Consider the following 23,545-nt stretch of genomic DNA (forward strand, 5'->3'; position numbering starts at 1 on the left):
AAAGAAAACAAGGCTATGAAGGATAACGATTATGGAGAGGCAGCTGATAACTATAGCCGTGCTCTTGAAATCAGGTTCAATTTCTTTCCTACGATAACAAAATTGTGTGGGTAGTAGATGCTTCCCTTCAATTGGTTTTTACGTGATTTCATCGTACTCTATGGATTTTGCTGGTTTAATTGTTAGTGTGCATGAAATTTGATATTTCGGTTAAATGATTGATAATTGAGTTAGAATAATTCTTACTTAGAAGTTCGTTTTCTCAGTGTTAGGTTATGCATCCAATTGTTTAAGTGTGTTCCTTTTTTTGGAATAGGCACACTATTCCAAGTTCAAATCAAGTTTCAGTCACAACTACGTAGTTTTACCTTTCCAATTTGAAATAATTGGGACACGTATCCCAAAAAACTAACACACACTAAGATGTCATCTCGTTAGGTTTTCATTAATTTCGTCCTAGGAATGGTTGACATGCATAGTTATGCAGTGCAGGTTGTCAAACTTTGCATTATCATGATTCGAGAATATTAGTTGATTGGAGTATATATTATTTTTCAGTTTTTTTAATGTCAGCGAGTATTTGGATGGTATTTGATGTCTAGTAGTCAACTATGCTTAGTTATCATGAAGATCTTGAGAAACTCTAGGGTTGATATGCAGTATGATGTAGTTTTTGTACTGCAACAATAGAAAAGTATAGCTGATTTGATACTTTCAGATTTAAATCCCACCAGCCGATTTTCATTTTTGTCAAATCAACCTGATGCTCTCATAGGACCCATGTACAAATCAATTATCTGTCCACGCAAGAACATCTAATATTTTATAAGCTTCGTTTTGCTCTACTCACAATGTTCTGAATGAGTTTTAATCAACACAGAGTTGGCCATTATGGTGAGCTTGCTCCTGAGTGTGTTCACACATACTACAAGTATGGCTGTGCACTGTTATACAAGGCTCAAGAGGAAGCTGATCCTTTGGGTGTGGTTCCTAAGAAGCAGGATGTGCCTCAACATGGCTCCGAGAAAGATGGATCTGTAAAGAGTGCTATGAATGCTGAGTCCTCAACTGCATCTTTTCCAAACAATGCTGAGCAGGATGTGACTTCAAATAACCGGGAGTCAGAAGTGGTTAATGGTTAGTGTGTTGCTTCTGGTGTTTTTTGCTTGCTTCACAAGGAATGAGAACATTTTACTAAATTTGACCTGCAAAGCATGTTTGATATTAATTTACTGTTACATTCTGCATTATCATTCCTTCCACTCATCTGTCATTGCAAATAAGAGAAAGTGTTTTATGGCATTGTTTTAATGAAAGAGAAAATATGAGATACTCCTTATTCTGTATTGATGTGGACATGAGTTACCTTGATTTATGACCTGTTCACTCAAGAACTAGGAAAACAAAATTTTCTAAATTTTCTTTGCCTTAATCACTTAAGTTGTAGTCTGCAGAGAAAACACAAAACATGTTCTCATTATTAGTTGTGTTCTTATGAAAGGTGAAGCAACGTCTGGTAAGAATGACCAGGAAGATGGTGGGGATAGTGATGCTGAAGACTTAGCAGAAGGTGATGAAGATGAGTCTGACCTGGATTTGGCATGGAAAATGCTTGATATTGCCAGAGCCATTGTTGAAAAGCAATCTGTCAATACTATGGAACAAGTGGATATATTATCAACATTGGGGGATGTTGCATTGGAAAGAGGTATTTTCATAGTCTTATGTTTATTTTAATTTTGGGCAATACTTTCTTCCCCAAACACAAAAAAGGTGGGATACAATTTTTCTAAAAGTTGAATTGTTTCTGGGATCTGTTTTTTACAGAGGATTTTGAAACATCTCTCTCTGACTACCAGAAGGCACTATCCATCTTAGAACAGCTGGTTGAACCAGATGATAGAAAAATTGCTGACTTGTATCCTTGTCACAATTCTTACTTTGATGAGATATCACTCATGTTTAGTTTCAGCCTGTTTAAATGTTACGAAAATTGAAACATTGTCAGAGTGGCATATGTTTAGTTTCAGCCTGTTTAAATGTTACGAAAATGGAAACATTGTCAGAGTGGCATCAAATTGTTTAGTTCACTTTTTAATAAAATCTGTAACTTTTGTACCCAAAAAAAAGCCTGCAATTTAGGATGACCAATTGTGGTCTTCCACTGCTTGACAGCCTTAACTTATGAATTAAGAAATTTCCGTATATGCTTGTGTTTGGAGGTTGGTTCTAGGCCTGAAGAAGCTGTCGCTTATTGTGAGAAGGCTACATCTGTTTGTAAGGCACGTTTACATCGTCTCACAAATGAAGTAAAGAGTTTTTCCGACTTGACATCTTCTGCTTCCGAGATAAAGCGGGATGAACAAACATACCCTGGATCTGAGTCTAATAACTCAATTGTGGATAAACAAGCAGAAATTGAAACTCTCACAGGTCTCTCAAGTGAGCTGGAAAAGAAGGTAGGCTTCATAAAAAGAAATAATTAAGATGCCTATTTGTCATATATTATTTTGATATAAATGGGAATATATGGAATTGCAGCTTGATGATTTACAACAGCTAATCTCGAACCCAAAATCAATTCTCGCCGAAATCCTTGGAATAGCAGCTGCAAAGGCAGGCAATGGGAAGGAATCATCTGGAGGAAGAGTGAGCTCCACACAGCTGGCTACTGCCAACAGCAGTGGAGGTTTTGATTCTCCAACCATTTCCACTGCTCACACCAATGGATCTGCTGCAGTCACACACCTTGGTGTGGTAGGAAGAGGAATTAAGCGAGCATCAAATGCTAGTGTGGAAGAAGCAAGCATAGCAAAGAAACCGGCATTAGAAACAACTGAAGGCAAAGGTGATGGTGGCAATGCATGATGTATATTGGTGTCAGTTCTTTTGTATGGAGTGCTCGGTTTGAACTCTGAATGCAACCATACAGTTTGGTGACTCTTTGAATTATGGATATGACAAATTCTTGCAACTTTCATGATTGATTGACTGATTGCAGGAAGGTGTTATGCCATATTTTCCAAAAGACTTAAATGTAACTCCTACAAAAACAAAGAGTTTTTATCGATTTATAATCATTGTCCTTTATTATATGCATGTTCCTTTAAGATTTGGCACTGGGTTTAGGCTGAATATGTAAATGATGTTTAGATGACAAATAGGGATATACTCCTAAAACAAGGGCCGAACCTTAGGTTTGAAAATAGCAAGCTACCAATTGTCAATATGACACGCAAAAAGTACTAAAAACAAAAGCTAAGGTAGCTAGATTTAGATTTGAAAATTTGATTAGTTATATTTTGAATATATAAATAAATATATATTATGTATCAAGGTAACAGTATCCACACTCGTATTTGCTCATTTTTTTGAGGAATTACATGTGTCTTGTCTGGACCTACATCAACCATGCATTTGCTCATTTTTTTGTGGAATTACATGTGTCTTGTCTGGATCTACATCAACCATGCAGATTTTACGGGTATCCAACCGGCCTCAGTCGTTGTCATCCTTAGTCTTTGTACTCCTCAAGGTTTGAAAGGAAACTAAGGAATAGGAGTAAAATCCAATCTTTAAAATGGAATAACCTAATAACTATGTAAGGCGTTATCTTTATTAGTAGCCAGCTGTCCCTACAAATTATGTAAACAAAGACAACGTTGATGTTGTCGAAGTGCTAGAAATCATACGAATATAATATACACCTCTTAGTTACTTATAAAAACATGATGATAGTTAGATGGTACTCGTACAAGTGAGACAGCATCAAATTATACTCAATTCTTAATTAACATTGAGGAGTTGCAAAAAGTATGTGTTATAGGGTAGAATGTGCAACCTGTGGAAAATATACCTGGGGGGGATGTGGTAAACACTTGAGGACCCTCTATGGAAGTATTGATGAAGGAATGCATTGCATGTGCCGTTCTTGGCCTGGCGTTGTTATACCCTCCCAGCATCGTACAGCCACAGCTAGTAACCAATCAACACAATCCAATAACTCCTCTCATGGTACAATTTCTTTAATTTGCTCTTTTTTTCTTTTTAGTCATCTAGTATGTACACTGATTTCGTCAATAATTAGTCATTGCGTGAACTAAACCTAGATTTTTGGTTTAGAAATTCAAACTTACATGGTTTAAGAGTTTCATATTGGATAACATACGATACAAACATATCATATTGGATAAATAAGATATGATAAGAGTCTCACCTTAAATTAATATTAGTATAAACATAAACTATGTTTTTTGCAGGCAATGATGGGACTTCTCAAAGTTCTTGAAGTTGTCTTGGATCGATGCTGAACTGCAGCATTTATTTACGTTTGATGAACATGCAGAGGGAAAGCGATTGATATTGTTTGGTTCCATTGTATGTCACAACAGAATATTAAGGACGTTTTAATATTAATAATGTAATATAGGACTGGTCATGTTATATTGACCAACATTAACCTGGAATCTTTTCTATGTTAATGGGTTTGTCCATATAGAATAAATTCCTCTGTTCTTGTACTGCGTTCAAATGCTTCAACTCGATCTGGGCAGAATTTTTTTTGGATTTAGAATGTTTCATAAACATTCCTCAATTTGTTATCAAACACAATTTTACATAAACTGTAGTCATAAATAAATTAAGAAAAAAATTGGGGGTGTCATGTAGAAGACCCCTCTTGCTCAGGTGTGCTCCTAGGCACCCTAATATTTGATTTTCAACTAATGACCGGAAAAGAAGAAAAAAAACTTGCATTACATATCAGAGTGATTGATATTTACTTATGTTTCTGGTAGAATTGAACATAGGAAAATGCTTCATGAGTTTCATAGATAATGCAATGTTATGTTTCCTATGTTTCGAGCGGTGTTCCTATACACAACTACAAGATCTCATGCACAAAATACAAAGTGGGCAATACTTCATAAATATAGTTTGATGGTAAAAACATTGACTCGTCTGGTAGAAGTCAAACCTATCACATGCTCCTCAATTCATTGAGGTGCTTTTTATTAAAGACAAAAACTAAACATAATTTTGTTTTGTTTAGAGTAGTTTAAAGTAATCAAACCATAATCTATAGGTCTTGCGGTCGAACCATAATCTATAGGTCTTGCGGATTCAATTTTCAGTTTAGTTTTTAAATCAATAGGTTAAACACACGAATAACAAAAAAGGGGGTTGGAGGTGTGAAAATAGAACAGTGAGATAGGAGTAGCAACATGGCCAAAACATTTCATCCAGTTTTAGCGGGTTAAGGCCCATTAAAACCCAAATGTTCACACAAACCCTAAAGCCTCGTAACGGAACCCGTTCGCTATAAAAACAAATGATATCATTAGATCACTCAATAGTCAGAAACACGGCCACCGTTTTTCTTCCTTCAAAATCTAGGTTTGAAGTTTCGTTATTTTTATTTTTTAATGTAGAAAGTTTATGTCTCTGCACTTATTTTTTTGTCGTTTTTTATGAAGAAACAATGTTTGAGTGTGGTTTCCTCTGTGATGATGATCAATTGATGACGAGTCCGAATTATTCCATTCTTAACCCTGACGACAAAACGAGGCATTTGTCTGAGAGGATTCCACTGTTTCTCTATTAAATGATTTATTTTCCCTTTTCATTTTTAATAAAAAAAATTTAATTTTAATTATTGTGGTTTTTTAGCTATGGCATGGTGATGATAAATGTGAATGTTTACATATGATGATTCATATGATTAAGAAAATCCTCCTACTCATACTGAATGCCTTTGTATTTATTGTTCTGTTGATACCATTTTTCTATCTTTGTTTTAATTCTATCTATTTCTATTTCCTGTGAGAAGAGGGAAAACCGTTTTGGTGGCTGTGATGAGATTGATAATATCATTCTGTTGAGTTTTATCGATGATTGTTTTCAAGCACTTTTGAGCCACCGTCCTTCTCTCTTCAAACATTTTTTTTATTAAATCCATTTGGATTGATGTAATTCAATTATATTATTAAAACACGTTACTTGATTATATATTCTTGTTTTGGATATTAAAACAATTGGTGATGTTTTTATTTTATCTTTTTTGAATTCTACATTAGCAGAGAGATTCCTAGATTAGTGTTTTGGGTTCATCCAGATGTTGCAACTGTCTTTCAAAAGCAACTATTAGTTAATATCTAATAGTTAATCAAAAGCAAGAGAAAGACACTATTAATTGAGTTTTGAGGTATTTTTATGTCCATTCTGAAGCTGAAACCTGCAAAAGCTACTTTCAGTGTGTTTTGCATTGCCTCCATTTTGCACGAGTTGAAATCACCCACTCATCAAACTCTTCACTGTCTCATAGACCAATGCATCTCCTTAAAGCAACTCAAACTTGTCCATGCACAAATCATCCTCCATGGACTCGCCACTCAAGTTGTCACATTAGGCAAACTAGTCTCGTCCAGTGTTCAACTAGGAAATCTCAATTACGCACACCACCTGTTTGATCAAATATCTCAACCAAATAAATTCATGTACAACCATTTAATAAAGGGTTATTCTAATACTAATGACCCAACTAACTCTTTGTTGCTCTACCACAAAATGGTGTGTGCTGGTCTTTTACCAAACCAATTTACTATCCCTTTTGTTCTCAAAGCTTGTGCTGCCAAATCATCTTATTGGGTTGGTGTTAGTGTTCATGCTCAGTCTATTAAGCTTGGAATGGGGTCTCATGTTTGTGTTCAAAATGCAATCTTGACTGTTTATGTTTCTTGTCGTTTCATACTAAGTGCAAGGAAGGTGTTTGATGATATATCTGAAAGGACTTTGGTTTCCTGGAACTCAATGATTTCCGGGTATTCTAAAATGGGTCGGTCTAAAGAAGCCGTTTTGTTGTTTCGTGAAATGCAACGACTTGGTTTGGAGCCTGATGTGTTCACCTTGGTTGGCTTGCTTTCTGTTTCTTCGAAACACTGTAATTTGGATTTGGGAAGATTTGTGCATGTTTATATTGTTGTGACTGGAATTAAAATTGACTTGATTGTGACGAATGCTCTTGTAGACATGTATGCCAAGTGTGGGCATTTGAAATATGCTAAGTGTGTTTTTGATCAAATGCTTGATAAGGATGTAGTTTCTTGGACATGTATGATTAATGCTTATGCTAATAACGGACTTATTGATGGTGCCTTGGAAATTTTTAACCAGATGCCGGTCAAGAATGTGGTTTCTTGGAATTCAATAATTTGGTGTCATGTTCAAGAAGGACTTGACGCTGAAGCTGTTGAACTTTTCCACAAGATGTGTGTTTCGGGTGTGATGCCTAATGATGCTACCCTTGTTGCCATTCTTTCATCCTGCAGTCACATGGGTGATCTAGCATTGGGAAAACAAGCCCACAATTACATTTGTGATAATAATATTATACTGAGTTTGACACTTTGCAACTCTCTAATAGACATGTATGCAAAATGCGGTGCACTTCAGACTGCCATGGACATCTTCTTAAGGATGCCTGAGAAGAATGTGGTGTCGTGGAACGTTATTATTGGGGCACTTGCTCTGCATGGTTTTGGAAAAGAAGCTATTGAGATGTTTGAGAAGATGCAGGCAAGTGGAGTTTGTCCTGATGAGATTACCTTCACAGGGTTGCTCTCTGCTTGTAGTCACAGTGGTCTTGTGGACATGGGCCAATATTACTTTGACATGATGATTTCGACGTTTGGGATTTCTCCTGATGTTGAACATTATTCGTGCATGGTTGATCTTTTAGGTCGCCGTGGATTCTTAGCCGAAGCAATATTGTTGATACAAAAGATGCCTATTAAACCAGATGTTGTTGTTTGGAGTGCTTTACTTGGTGCTTGTAGAACCTATGGGAATCTATCAATTGGCAAGCAAATCATGAAGCAGTTGTTGGAGTTGGGAAGATATGATTCTGGACTTTATGTGCTTCTATCAAACATGTATTCAGAATCTCAAAGATGGGATGAGATGAAAAATATTAGGAAAATATTGGATGAAAATGGGATAAAAAAGTGCAGGGCAATTAGTTTCATTGAAATTGATGGTTTTTGCTATCAATTTATGGTGGATGACAAAAGGCATGGAGCTTCAACAAGTATATACTCCATGCTTGATCAATTAATGGATCATATAAAGTCTGTAGGGTATCCATGTTTACATTCAGATGTAGAGGAAATATAATGCTCTTATATTTAATTTAGCATCAAGTTTGATGAATAGAAAGGCAGTTTCATAAAATGGAATTAGCATTTCTACTCAAAAGTTTTTCATGTAAATAAACCAATATTGATTTTCTTTCTCAACTCTTTTAGATTCATTAGCTGGCATTGTTGAAATGATAGCCTAAAAGTGTAATTTACAGTAACTTATCAATGGATCTTTGCTTGAATGCTTGCTCACTTTGGAGTTTAAAACTCTTCACTTTTCCTCAAGAACATACTTTACAAAAAACGAATTAAAGTCCTCCCCATATCTTAAGCACTATTTAATTAACTTAGTCACACTCATTGGATTGTACAAGAATATTATATAGTTCCGAATAATTTAATTAACTTGAATTGGACATTTTTCTTAAAAAAAGGAGCTAAAATATTCATGCATAATGTATGCCATTTATGTATATATTTTCCTCACAACAAACTAATAATTATTGAGCATGTGTCCCTGCTTTAAGCCTCCAGCATTCAGATGAAGAAAATTCAAACGCAAAAGCATCTATGCTTGCTTAGGGGGGAACTTCATAATGAAACATTCTACCCAATAATTGAGCACATAATATTGCACTATGTTGATGTACTTGCTAAATTTAAATACTTAATAGGACTATGAAGCACACGAGTGTTAGAAGCAAAATATAAACTCCACCAACCGGCAATAAGACATGAACATGATAACATAATACGTATTTAGACTTAAAACATGTCCTCAAACAGCAACTCCAATCTTTGTTATGTCAAAACTATTAGATTTTCAAGTCCTATGACAATATCGTAAGATTTTTGTATCTCATCGAATCGATATTGATTATTTTTTATTATTATAAAGTTGAGCACGTCAATAACCCTGAAACTTCCTATGTGCTCAACACATTTTGCCAGCAAGATTAGCGTACCCAATTTGCCAGTCGCCACAAATATTTTCTATTAAAAAATTTAGTATCTACTTTTAAGTCAGTTCGTGTGTTTTTTTAATGATTTTTTTTATGTATATTTTGAATATTATAAGAATTTCTTCTATAAAATTTTAGAATTATTTTACAAGAGATGAATTAAATTTGATTTTTTTAAATTTTTATTGTTTAAAAATCTATATTTAATTCATATATTGATTAAAAAAATTATAAAATTTTATAGGTAAGACTATTATAATTTTTGAAATATGCATACAAAAAATTATTCTACGGATACACATATCTTGACTTAAAATTAATACTAAATATTTTAATAAAAAATATTTAAAAGATAACTGTTTGAAATATGTTTTTTAAAAGAAATAAAAATAAAATATAGTATTTTTATAGGAATAAAAAAGTATTTAATCCTATAATGTAATATAAACATATGTTTATATTATTTAAAAATAAAAATAGAAGAAAGGGATGTTGTTGCTCGTTGCATTCAGGGCTTCATGATTAGGGACATTACGAGTCTTAGGATACATGTTACTTCCGGTCATTTTATATATAAAAAAAATTATGATATTCAAACTAAATATATTAAATTTTATTAATCAAATTTTAATTTAATTATTTTTTATAAAAAAATTGAAAGTAATATCATCTATATTCTTAATTATATATCTCTTTTATAAAATAACATACTAATGGATGTTTACAAAAAGAAACCAAAAATAGTATCATTTAATGTTCAATAACTTTTAAATATTTTCTTACAATTATAAAATATAAAAGATAGATAAAGAAATTTGGCAAAAAATAAAAATGTTAATGTATCAGTATTTAGTAAATACTGATATGTTTATTAAAATTTATGTATTAAATGCATGTTAGTTAAAACAATTTTCATTATAATTTGTAAATTATTTTTCACAAGTTCTCATCCTATAAAAACTAACAACAAGAGAAACTCCATTACCCAAATATTGACCACAAATTGTTTTGTTAAAAAAATGCAAAAAATAATCATTAAAAAAAACACGAGCAGAAATGTTTGTACAACAACAAACACAAACCAATACTCCCACGAAACGAGCACCAAGCGATGGAGCAAAATGGAAAGGTAAAAACATTATTATTTCTCTAAACTAAAAATGAAAAATGCGAAAACATGTAATATGCTACTACTCTATTTTTGCCTTACAAAACTATTGTTTCTCCAAACATAAAGTCAAATGTGTTTAAGATTGAAAACCGACATTTAAGTTGTTAAAGGACAGTTAAACTTGCTTAGATCATAAAATTGAAGGTTGTTAGTTAATTTGGTCCCTTTTCATCTAATGGAGTTAGAAGTTTTCTCTAAACATAAAGTCCAAAAAATTTAACATTAAAAACTAATGTTTAAGTTCTGAAACAAACAACTAAACATCTTATAAAATTGAAGGTGGTTAGTCAACTCGGTCCCTTCCCATCTAATTAGATTAGAAAGTTTGAGTTAGCTTGTTATATAGAGCAATCATTTTATTTACGTCTTTTGTTTAATGAGATCTTTTGTGGATACTCTATTGTTAGGATGTAGTATTATGGGTTGAGTAGCAATTTCATCTTATTTCGATAACAATCACTTTTGTTTTTTATATTTTTATATTTTTATTTTGTTGTTAATTTTATTTGTAAATAAATTACTAATTCTCTTCAATTTTGGGTGTAGACTACCTCCCAATTTACCGTATGTAGTTTGTGTCTATGTTCAAACATTAAAAATAAAACACACTGATTATATCGGTTATCAGAGAATAATTCATTAATTCTACGTGTACATTTTATTTTTAACAACTATATATATTAATTTATATTTTAATAAATAAAGTTGATAGTAAAATAAGAGCAGATGGACGTATTAATTTTTTTACGAATAAAATTGACAACAAAATAAAATAGAGTTGATTAAAAAATAGGAGAAATTTTTTAAAATATTATCATACATTTTTTCTTTGACATATCTATGCAATTTGCATTGTCTTTGATGTATTTTTTTTATTTCATTTAATTATTTTGTTTGGTTTTATTAATATAACTTAGTTTTTTTAATTATATTTTATTTATTTATTTAATATTTTTTATTTGTTAAAATAAATAAATAAATAAAACAACACATGGTCGCATCCTACTTAAAGGAGGGGAAAAAATTGTGTGATCGCATATTAGCATTGCAATCCCGTGAATAGACATGGCAACGGGACAGGGCGGGAGTGGACTTTGCCTCTTCTGCACCCGACTAATCAGAAAAAATCTACACCCACTTCCGTTTTATAGCAGGTCTAGGATTTAGGCTCCACCTTCACCCACAACGGGGTTCGGGTTTCCCTGCCCGCACCCGCACCTATTTATATATATAAAAAATTATATTTCCTAATTGATGTTATTATGTGGTGGTAAAGTTTTTATTGAAATTTTCAAACGAAATTCTTACCTTATGAGCAAAAGACACAAAAATAGTTTTGTAATTATCACATAAGACTATTTCAATAAAAGTTAGTAATTTAGTATTATTCTTAATTCGATGACACAATTAAGTCTTGTTTATAAACATGACAACGGGAGAGGACGGAGACGGATTTCGCCTCCTCCATCTCCATATTCAGTTAATTGGAGAAATCTGCTTCTATTTTATAGCAACGGTAAAATTTAGGTCACATTCTCGTCCGCAACGGAATTCGGGTTTTCGCACCCGCACCCACTCATATATATAAAATTATAAATTTAAAAATATTATCTATTGTAATTAATATAATAAAATAATTATTATTAGAATTATAAAATAAAATAAAAATATTTTTTTATAGAATTAAGATTATAATTTTTAATATTTAAAAAAATATTAAATATATATATATATATATATATAATATTTAAAAATTACATTAATATTACTTGCGGTACGGGTTCAGGTGCGTGTGCGGGGTAGATAACATCACCGCTAAATCTGTCCCTACCCCGAATTTTAATTTTGGAGAAAATTCGCATGTAATCAAAGCGGATTTTTCTCGCCAAAATCAAACGGGTTTGTGTGGGTATCCGCGTGTGTGAGTTATATTGTCATCCTTACTCCTGAAGAGAGGCTAATAAATAAATTTGTGTATATAAATTTCAGAATAAGATATATTGAAAAGTTTTAAAAACATGACATAATAGAAAAATAATTTTTTTTGTTGAGTGCAAATTATTTTTAAAGACGATTTTGTTAAATAAAAAAAGTATGAGATCTAAATCAATTGTGTTATTATCTTTACCTTTGGGTTAGTCCTAATAATTTTTTTTTCTCAAACGTGAATTATTTACTGTAAAAAAACTAATCATTTTTACAATCTTCCTTGTGTATTCCTCATGTGCAAGAGTGTTGAAATGTGAATTAACCCGTGAACTATTATGATTCCATGAGTCCATGTATCAATTTCACGTGATTAAGTTGTAAATTCAAATTTTAGTAAATTCATAAATCAAATTAAACGTATTAGACTAGACACCCAGCATGGAACTCGATAAACTTGGATAAATTAGCATTTAATGTTCAATAACTCCTAATTAATATTTTTCTAGCAGTTATAAAACGTAAAGGATCGATAAAAATATTTTTTTTTTACAGAAAAATAACAATGTAAAAGTTCTGCAAAGTCTATAAATTATGTAGGTGATTTTATAAATAATTATATTAAACAATTTTCATGATAAATTATTTTTCACAAGCTCTGTTCTTTAAAAACTAATAACGACTTTGTAAAAAAAACTAATAACGAAAGAAACTAAATTACCAAAATAATGACCAATTAAAAATGTATTTGCGTATTCCTTTGTTAAAAATAGCAATTAGTAATAATAAAAAGAAATATAATCAAAAAAAAAAAATGTATAACAAGAATCAAACTAGCAATAGACAAATACCTCTTACGCATACATGTGCATATAACATTGTCATTGATTTATTTAACAATATTAATTATTTTTTCTTTGAAGTGAGATAATTAGTGGTTATATATATAGGTTAATTTTATTTTCCAAAAAGAAATATTATATAAGTCATTCTTCGTCCACACTCATGCACCATATAATTGATACTCCACCTTCAAATCCAACCTTTTTTAAGAATATATCGAAACTGAAATAATTTATTATTTTTCAATTTAAAAAGGTTTAACTTCAGTTCAGTCCCCCACCTTCCCTGCACCTGCACTATGAACCCCACAAAAAAAATTGCACTAACGTACCTTTCCCTTACCTTTATATTTTTTACACCTACCTTTCCCTTACTTCGTAGAGAAGACTTTCTTAATTATATTATAGACATAAATGTGTGCGATGAAAGGAGAAAACAATGGGTACGTACTCTAATTTTTTTAGCTAGTGGGGTGTTTGCTTTTCTCTAGCTTTGATTCCTTACTTTGTTGCCTTGTTGTGTTCTAATTACGTTTTATAGAAATTACTTATTTAATGTCAAGGTGCAAACATTTTATGTTAATCAAAACAAATGACGGCTTTTATGGCTTCGAGTTCGATAGATAAATGTGAAAGGTTGATTTACTTCATCGAATATTAATAAAAGTGTATAATGAAAAATATATTATTATTTTTTTTAAATTTTGAATTAATGTTATACATACAGAATCATACATATTACATTTAAAATAATATAAATAATATTAATTAAATAATATAATTGAAAGAATTAAAAATTAAAAGAGTTGTTCATCTTAAAACAAATTATTTTTTTAATAAACAAGTCGGTCAATTATTGTGACACATAAAAAGTATTATTTTAAAATAAAAAATGGATATATTTAATTTTATTTTTAATTAAATATACAAACTTTTCTTTTAATATTATTTTTATTTTTATTTATTTTGAATAAGTATTAAAAAAATTATAAATGAGAGATAAAATACAATAAGGTATTCACATGAAAGAGTGAAATTTCGAATTCGTATTATAAAATATAATTTGATATTTGATATTTGTCACTTATACATCTCTTTGTACACAACACTAATCTAATAATGTTTGTTGTTTACCTATGAGAGTTTAAGAAATTATCGCATTAAATTAAGATCGACTATACAAATAAATTCACACTACAATTTTACTCAAAACTTAATATTGAGTATATAAGTTCTTAAAGTACGGGTCAATATCCGCTTTTTGTACTCAAAAGCTATCAATTAATCATAATATTTAAATCATTAAATATATTTTTGGCCATTTTCTTCTATTATTTGTTCATTCTGTCACGTTTTCCAATGCTTTTTTATTTCCACGTACGTGGCTTCCCCTCTACCTTGCACCAAAGCACAACGGACTTCATTACTCGCCACGTCCTCTTTGGAGCTCTCCATGTACTTTCTTTTTTACATCCAATCATGCTATAGCTCTTCACTCTATTATTCCACACTCAAATATAATAAAAATAAGTATTTTTAGGTATTCGTGATTCACTTTGAAACGTTTTTAGGTAATTTATTATCAATATTAAAATAGATGTGATATTCGGATTTTTTTTAAGTATATATATTTTTTAAAATATATCAAATTAGCATACTATAAAAAAATAATATTAAAATGTCATTTTTTTACTATTAAATGATCGTATTTCTTATCTAAAATATTTTAAAGACTTTTCTTTTAATTTTAATTTGGTATTATTTATTTAGAATGTAGTAATTTAGTATATTTAAAAAAAAGATATATTTGAAAAAATCTGCGATGTTCGGTTTAAAAATAAAAGATGTATTTTATGTTTTGATGATATTTACCGTGCTATCTAAAAAAATTACATCAAACTACTACAAATATTAAGTATGATCAAAAAATAATAGATTAATATAATATTTCATATAAAATTAAATATGACTAAATATAAATAAATGATAAATTATTATAATATTTCATTGAAAAAACAAATTCTGTAATTTAATTCTAAAAAGGAAATTTAAAATTTGATTTTAACTTTTTCATAAAAGTAGATTCAAATATGTCCAAAACATTCATCTATTTCAGTTTATTTTTGGATACTAATTTGCTATTTTTATTTAGATTGACTTTAGATATGAACACGCTTAATCACAATATGAAAACGCTAAGTGGTGGTTTTATATGCTTTTATTTTACAAGTATAACTCTTGCTTATTATAGATTTTTTATTCCTTAGTCTAACCCTTATAAAACTCCAATATTTACTATTAATTTATTTAAAATTCTATTTAATATTAATATTTTTAATTAATTAAATATATTTTTAAATAAACAAATGAATTATTAATGTTATAAAAGTAACTATATTTTTAAATAGACAAATAAACAATAGTTTTAGAGATTAATATTATTTAAACTAATTTAATTTTATATAATATTTTATTTCAATTTTTTTATAATAATATATTTAAATTGTCTAACTTATTATTTAGTAGATTTTAACTTTATTCAAATAAATATTGACTTTATTTAAGTAGTATTTGCAATATTTAAAAAACGGTACCTCTCACTTTATGGTTTATTTGGTTAAATGATTGAAACAGGAAAAATTCAACCAAACACATCATAAAGGAGACATTAAAATCAGGACACTCATCATCATTTTCATAGGCAACTCATCGTCATTATGAAAAATAAAAGGATCATTTAGAATGTGTTCAATTCAATTATTTAAAAGTAACTATGCATTTATATATATACAAACAAGGCGTGAGAAACAGAGACTTTCACGTGTTAGAAGAAAAGTAAACGATGGAAAACAAGACGCATAGTTATATTTTATTTCGCATTGCCATTAAACTTTTTTTTAAGAATGATTCGCTATTTTTTAGATAAGATTCATCCATTGTCATGCTCACCAAAATTAATCCATTGTCATATACAATATTGGCGTGCTATTGAAAAATAAATACTATTCATATATTTAGTCCGCGAATATAATTTTATGATGATCTAGAATTCTGACAGGTTAAATTTAAGATTTATTTTTTAATTATATCCTTTTTTTGAAAAGAAAAAAATCTAGAATATCATATTTTGAAATTATTATATTAAAGAGAAAGAATCCACAATAACCGGAGTAGTGTCCTTTGAGTTTAGAATTTCATTTCCATCTCTTGGAAGAAATTGGTACTGTGGCAAAATTGATTGCCAGTATGTAAATCTTTAAAATTGAATCCAGTCAATTAATTACTCCTATAACTTAAAATATAAAATAAAAAAATCTCAATTACTCCTTCACGTGATTTGCTTATGCCTTCAACATTTCTTGATTTCACCCTCCAATGATTAAGTCCATGTTTGAATAATTGGGTTCACCAATGATTTTATTAAAGCTTCCTAATCAAAATGTAGCAGTAGTAATAGTAATTTGTTTTGGTCAAATTCACATTGTGCTAAAGTAATAGACCAAATTTGGATTTACTACCGCTATTAACTGTGTACTATCAGTGACCCAGCAAATCCAAAGTCACAGTAACAATTGGTACAAAAAACCTAGTGGCAGGAACCGTAAATATATAAACAGAATATCGAAAATAGGGTCAGTTTTCTCACACTAAACGCTAACAAATAGTACAACCTGTCAACAACAACTTACAGCCTGGAAAGCCATTCCCGCTACTTCTAATTAATTAAATTAAAAATAAATTAAAAATCCAACGTGGCAAAAGTGTACAATTTCAATTCCAAAAACCCTTTGCTATATATATTGTCTTCCCCACATTCCTCTCTTCTCCAACTAATAACTCTTCTAAAATTTCTACCGAGTCAAAACTCACCAGACTCACTGAGTCAAAAATTAAATTAATGGGGAATTGCACCTCCTCCGATTCAACTCGTGTTGCAACAGCCAAACTCGTTTTACAAGACGGAAGGTTACAAGAGTTTTCGTATCCTGTTAAAGTTTCTTACCTATTGCTAGAACATCCTTCGTGCTTTATTTGTAACTCCGACGAAATGGATTTCGACGACGTCGTTACCGCCGTCGACGAACACCAAGTGTTGCAACCAGGGCAGCTTTATTTTGCTCTTCCGTTGAGTTGGTTGAGGCAACCGTTACAGCCTCAAGAAATGGCTGCATTGGCCGTTAAAGCTAGTTCCGCTCTTATGAAAAGCTCCGCCGCCAATAAATGTGGTTCCCGCCGGAAACAGATTCTGTTCTCCGGTGAGTTTGACTCTAAACGTGTTGCTCCGGCTAACGTAGCTTCCGGTGGTACTGTACATAGATCGAGAAGAGGAAGAACCACCGCCGCCGGCGGTGGTGCTGGTTTAGGGAAGTTTGCAGCATTATTGAGTTCGATACCTGAGTAGGGGTAGTTTCGGAAGAGAAAATTCGACGGTGATTTTATATCATTGTAGATATTAGTAATTTAGAAAAAAAAATATTAATTTTTTTGATGAGGAGGTGTTTTAGCCTTTAGGGAACAAGGAAGAGATTAATTAGATTCTTTGAATAGTTTTTGGTCTAATTACTCTCAGGACTTAGTTAAACCAAATTCCTATCTGAATATTGTGTTATCTTGTCTCCTTTTTTATTCTTGATAGTAATATTGCATTATCTTCAATCTTATTTATTAAAAAAAGTAATCAATGAAATTGATATATATTAAGTAAATTTTGAATTAAATATACATCAATTTTAATTTATAAATAAAATCAAAAATATATCCTTTGAAATTATTTGAATTTGGACATTGAACGAATTAACCAAGAATAGTAGCGTAAGCGTCCAACATAATCATGACTATTCTAAAGTGGGCATAGTTAGCAAAGTAAGAAAATAGTAGTTGATATTTTAACGAGTACAATTTGTTACGCATATATTCATGTTATATTAACAATTGTTTCATTTATATGAATTATTGATATTATTTACTTTTATTGATATTATTTATTTTTTATAAATAGTCTACGACTAGACTCGCATACTTATAGAAAAAATGAAAAAGTTTAGATTCAAATTCATGGATATTAATGAATCAACTGAACTATATTTACAAGAAATTAATATGATTTATTTTACTTTTTAAATGAGTTGGTCAATTTAAAAAAGTGTAAACATATCTGACGTATGGATCAAATATAGTTACTAGTAATGAGAATTAATAACGGTAATTGTCGTGTAACATGTAATTATAATATTTACTTAGATATATAAGATAAGTTGATAGAAAATTTATATTTAGTGTAAGAAAAAGACTGCTTGAGATGCGCCAATTGTATGTATATGAGTAGAAGGATAAAATCAACCTAGCACGAGGGGAATATAAAAACAGCTGAACATAATTCAGATATAACAATATTCGAGGGTACCAAGCAAAATCTTTATAATGATATAGGATGCGTCGATAAACATTACCTTATCCTTATCCACAAGGTATATTAAAACGTTATTTTGTTTGAGGTGTCATATATATTTTGCTTATTTTGATTAGGATATGGTTTGATTTTGTTTTGGGTTGAAGTAACTTGTTAGACTATTTGCATATCTTGTGCCATCTTCAACATATTCTTACTCCTTTTGCTTTTGAAAAAGAAATTAAAACGTTATTTACCTTTGGATCTGAGTCTAAATAATTAATTATGTGATAATAATTTAAAAGATGATGATAGGAAATGAAAAAGAAATGTTGGTTGGTTAAGGTAAAGAAAAGACATGATTTGGTTTATGTAAAACGATGATACCAAAAATGTGTGAAAGAGTGGCGCTGGATTTGGCATTGAATGACCCAACGCAACAAAACGAGTAAAGAATGGGCACTGGGTTTAGGTGAGTGAGTGAGTGAGTGGTTGTGTGATTGTGAAGGTATTGTTATTGTTTGTTTACAGCTGTAACAAGCCTGTATATGTATATATATAGTACTGTAATAATAATGTACAAACGAATCAGTTCAATGTTGGCTTCTAATGACTAACGAATATTGTACATGGGTCCTCACATCACATCCACCCAAACGTACTAGACACAAAACAGACTCATTTCAAATAAATTTGCAATTGCTAGCAAAGAGGTTAATTGCTCGAATTCATTTGAATTGTGTAAAGGGGCGTCGATTTATCTAATGGGAATGGCTGAATAATAGTGAGTATGAGGTCACATTCATAATATGATGTTTTGGTAAATTTGGTACCATATTACTAATCACTGTGCCTCCCAAGCATTTTCAACATATATACCTCATCGGAGTCTTTATCATATATACTAATTAGATAAAAAGTTTAGGATATTTTTTCTTTCCAATATCCTCTTTTGAGAATAGAATTTCTAAATTACTCCACTTTAAAATTAATATACAAAAAATAAAGTGTGAATTTATTTGTATGATATTTTTCTACAATAAGATAACAATATAGAAAGACATATATGTAGAAGATATATCTATCTCTTCTTCTAAAACGTTGTGTTAAAACTTTATAGTCTTCAACAAATATGGTAAGTAAGAAATATGTTAAAGTAAATATAAGAAATATAAAAATTATATATAATTAAATAAATGCACATAAGTGTAAATGAATATGTTAGTTACCCAATTGTGTGGCTGATTGTTTTTCAATATTTTTTTGCAATGAATAACTTTATTGAAATTCAGATTCGGCCTTTATACTTAAATCTGTACAATAATTAAATTTATTATTATGATTAATTAAAATTCAATGTAATGTATTGAATTTTATTAATGTAAATTAATTTTTTTTATTATATTTTATCTATTAATTTAATATATTTTTTATTTGTTAAAAATAAACATAATATAATTTACATGATCACATCTCCATTTTACAATCTTCTAAAGGTCTAAAAAATATACTATTTTTTAAATTAGTTTTAGATTGAAGTATTTAAATTGTTTTTAAAGAAGATATATGTAGAAAAAAAATCCAAAAGTTTATGTTAGATAGTATATATCAACAGTTATAATAATAATTATATATTCTATTCAGTTTTTTATAAAAAATAATTAAATTAAAATTTAATCAATAAAATTTTACATATTTAATTTTCTATTATAAATTAAATACATCAATTTTTATTAATTTAATTTCAATTCAATTTTGGTTTATAAAAATTATAAAAGAAGTATCGTACAAGACTACAAGTACATTTTTATTGACAGATGTAGTTTTAGTTTTTATTAATTATTTATTTATTAAATTTGTTGTTCAGTATTAGGTTAGTAGTAAAGCCATTTCACACTTATTACTAGTAGTACATACTAGTCATATTAGGCTGATACTAATTAATATGTCAGGTTTAGTGTATGGATCACCTATCATTTTACAGCTGTTGCGATGTGATTACTGATGATTAATAAGTGATTCCACTAGATGGGGAATGGGATGCCAAATCAAATTTAATTTCTAGACTAAATTATTCTCTTAAGCTATTAATTTATTTTCTAATTTTTTTAAATTATTTTTTTATTTTGATTTTATAAATATATTTTCTTAATTAAATTTGTCATTTTCGATAATTTATATTTAAAAATATTAAATTTTGTCATCTATTTCATTCCACCTATCTTCAAATTTATAAATTTAGTATTTTTCTTTATCCCATTCAATCTAAAAACTCAAACAAATCGTCAACTTATGAACTTAAAATCCATAAATTATCAAATCTACAAAATTTAAAACTTGGAAAGATTAAAAAATTCTTAAATTCATTCTTCTTATTTAGAATTCTCATATAAATCAACAAATCTATTGTTTAATTTTCTTTTAAGAAACTTTTTAAATAAAAGTTAATAAAATTATCATCCAGATCGTTAAAACATATAAATTTATCACCATTTTTTATTTAAAAATTCATCAAACTCATTATCTTTAAACTCAACCTCAAATCTAGAAGAAAAAAAAATATGTTCACATTTAAATATTTCAAACTCAAAAGAGACGTAGATGACATCAAATCAATGAAGACTATGAAATCTTATATTGGTGAAGAGTAACTAGACTTTTTATTTAGAATCCTTTGTCAATTAACAAAAAAAATGAAATTTTTATGAGTTTGAAATGTCATAAATTTTCTAGGTTCGAGTTATAGATTTGAAATGTTATTTTTGAAAGTCATAGATTTGATAAATTTTTTAGATATTTATATTGAAAAAATTCAGATATTTTATGAGTTTATAGATTTGAAGATAATGAGTTGAAGAACATGAAAAAAATAATATCTTTTTTTATAAATTTTAATGAAAATAACCAACTGACTAACAAAAATGTAGTTAAGGTACTAAAAGGAAACAAAAATAATTAAAAGACTAAAATAAAACTAAAAAATAAATTGAGAGATTAAAAGAGTAATTTAACCTAATCTCTAATAAGTATATTGTAAATACATTTTAAATTTAAATAGTAATAACCACAAAAAAAATTATGAAAAAAGTCAAATAATAGAAAATAAGCCTAAATATATTTTCCAACTATTATCTATGTAGTGAGTTATTAAATGTGTTAGTTATCTTATAAGGTGGCTAAGTTTGTCAACACGACTCGCATATGAGTATATTTTGTAAACACATGTTGCACATTTGATAATAATAAAATGAAAGAGATGTATTCAATATTTTTCCTTTTCAAATATCATAAATTATTCGAGTTCTCAAAATTCAAATCATGCCGAACCTTACCGTAGTTTTAGCACAAAAATATTATCAATCGTTACTAATTTTCTTCATAATCAGAAGACAAAAGCCTCATCTTCTTATGGAATCAAGATAAAATTCCAGATCAAATTAATAATGTTGTTTCAAGTATTTCTAATATAGTTTGGTTTATAATCTTTTTGAGATTTTGTTTCGATGTATCTCATCATGTATCTTCTTTTATCAAATGTTTGTCTACAATCAAACAATTGAACATTATGAAGAAAAAGAATTCAAAAGAAGAAAAAAAGTATATTTTTGTACAAATTTTTAATGATTAAAGACTTAAATGAAAAAAAAAAAAAAAGGTAGATTAATGACACAGAAATATAAAAAGATATAATATAAAAATTGTATCGATAATAAGAATTGTGATCAATTTGCCACTCCCAGTCCCCCCAAAGTTAAGATACTGGATGTGTATTGTCTAATTTAGTCTCTCTAGTTGTATTCTGTCTTGCTGTTACCTTGTAGAGATTTGGACTGGAGTTATTGTATCTTCCCACAACTTGTGCTAGTGCCTTTTTTCTTTGTTGAATCATGAATGAAAGGTTTTCTTTGCTTTTTTCGAAAAAAATATAATAAAATTAGGTAAGACATACTTGCATTATCAATGTTCTAGAATTAAATTCATTATAACTATTTTAATACATAAATTTCATGAAAATAAGAATGATATATTAAAAACTCATTATCCGAAGAATAAGAATAGACTCCTATTTATATTTTGATATTTTCTTTATATGCTAAAGATGTTAAAAACAGCATTATAGATGGATCACAGGACATTTTTTTGTCCCTCCCAGTTAATGAGAGTGATCTTAGCATATGGCCAGAAGAAGCACCCTCTTTTTGTGTGATCTAATTAGCAGATTAGATAAAAAAGATTATTAATTCATCAAATTCATTGCTATGTTTTTCATTTTAAAAATGTAAAGAACAAAACATTATACTATTGTATAAAACACATCAAAATAAATTTATAAAAAATACATTAATTTTTTTACCAATATTATATACATTACTTATTGTAAACAACAAATTTACATAGTTAATATTATGTGAGTATATTTTTAAAGTGAAATAATTAAGATGGACATAAATAATAATAGTTGGTGTCAAAATATAAACTTACAATTAAACTTTTTGTAAGTAAATTATATTTATTTATTGAGTATTAATATTAAATAAATAAAAAATGATAATTTCAAAATCACTCTAACCTTCACTCAAAAGATCGTCGACTATCATTTAACTATTATAGTCACATTTGTTCATTGATTATCACTCAAACAATCATCCTTCACTCGTATAACAATCACTATTATTAAAATTATTACTATATAATTACATTATAAATTTATAATATTTAAATTGTTTTTATTTTTAAACTAATAGAATAATAATATTTTCATAAAACTATATTTATTTAATTTTGTGGGTTTCAACAAAAAAAAAAAACAAAATTTGATTCTTTATCTCTTATCTTATGGCATACTCCATCTCATCAGATACATAAAAGCAAAAAAAAAAAATCATAGTCAAGGAGTAAATTTATTGCTAAAATAAAATAAATATTAAATATTTAAGATAAATTTGCATTTTAATTTTAGCAAATATAAAAGAGTATAAAAGTCATTTTAGCAAAAACTACTGCTTTTAAAAATTGTAAATTTGTTTATACTTAGGATTGAAAATAAATGTTACATTTGATGTTCACAAAAAAAAAGTGTTACATTTGCTCATATATTTAAAAATACCATAAATAAAAGA

The 23,545-nt window shown here is 28.9% G+C and overlaps 2 protein-coding genes, 2 non-coding genes and 1 pseudogene across 5 annotated transcripts in view; all 5 read left to right on the forward strand.

Annotated features, from left to right (window-relative positions):
• Nucleotides 1–4,523, forward strand: part of LOC101510985 (NASP-related protein sim3) — a 5,337-nt gene extending 814 nt beyond the window's left edge. Inside the window, exons 1-7 of one of the 2 annotated variants that reach the window (XM_073364201.1) lie at nt 7–74; nt 881–1,137; nt 1,502–1,708; nt 1,828–1,918; nt 2,195–2,459; nt 2,542–2,848; nt 4,260–4,523. In XM_073364201.1, the coding sequence (XP_073220302.1) occupies nt 16–74; nt 881–1,137; nt 1,502–1,708; nt 1,828–1,918; nt 2,195–2,459; nt 2,542–2,848; nt 4,260–4,288 (1,215 nt within the window). In that variant the 5' untranslated portion in view covers nt 7–15 and the 3' untranslated portion in view covers nt 4,289–4,523. Of the gene's footprint in view, nt 75–880; nt 1,138–1,501; nt 1,709–1,827; nt 1,919–2,194; nt 2,460–2,541; nt 3,094–4,259 lie in introns of those variants that run through there. The other variant, XM_012719086.3, reaches the window with a different exon arrangement.
• Nucleotides 4,524–5,329: 806 nt separating this feature from the next.
• On the forward strand, nt 5,330–8,291 carry LOC101511509 (pentatricopeptide repeat-containing protein At2g29760, chloroplastic-like; annotated as a pseudogene).
• LOC113788144 (small nucleolar RNA SNOR75) lies at nt 5,497–5,582 on the forward strand. Its single transcript, XR_003474652.1, has one exon. It is a non-coding gene; the product is annotated as a small nucleolar RNA SNOR75 (small nucleolar RNA).
• LOC113788125 (small nucleolar RNA Z105) lies at nt 5,670–5,746 on the forward strand. Its single transcript, XR_003474633.1, has one exon. It is a non-coding gene; the product is annotated as a small nucleolar RNA Z105 (small nucleolar RNA).
• An 8,570-nt stretch (nt 8,292–16,861) lies between the features above and the next one.
• LOC101511835 (uncharacterized) lies at nt 16,862–17,692 on the forward strand. Its single transcript, XM_004511934.4, has one exon. The coding sequence runs from the start codon at nt 16,935–16,937 to the stop codon at nt 17,436–17,438; it is 504 nt and encodes a 167-aa protein (XP_004511991.1). The 5' UTR covers nt 16,862–16,934; the 3' UTR covers nt 17,439–17,692.
• The last annotated feature ends 5,853 nt before the right edge of the window (nt 17,693–23,545 follow it).

The sequence above is a fragment of the Cicer arietinum genome, chromosome 8 (assembly GCF_000331145.2).
Source record: "Cicer arietinum cultivar CDC Frontier isolate Library 1 chromosome 8, Cicar.CDCFrontier_v2.0, whole genome shotgun sequence".
NCBI lineage: Eukaryota > Viridiplantae > Streptophyta > Magnoliopsida > Fabales > Fabaceae > Cicer > Cicer arietinum.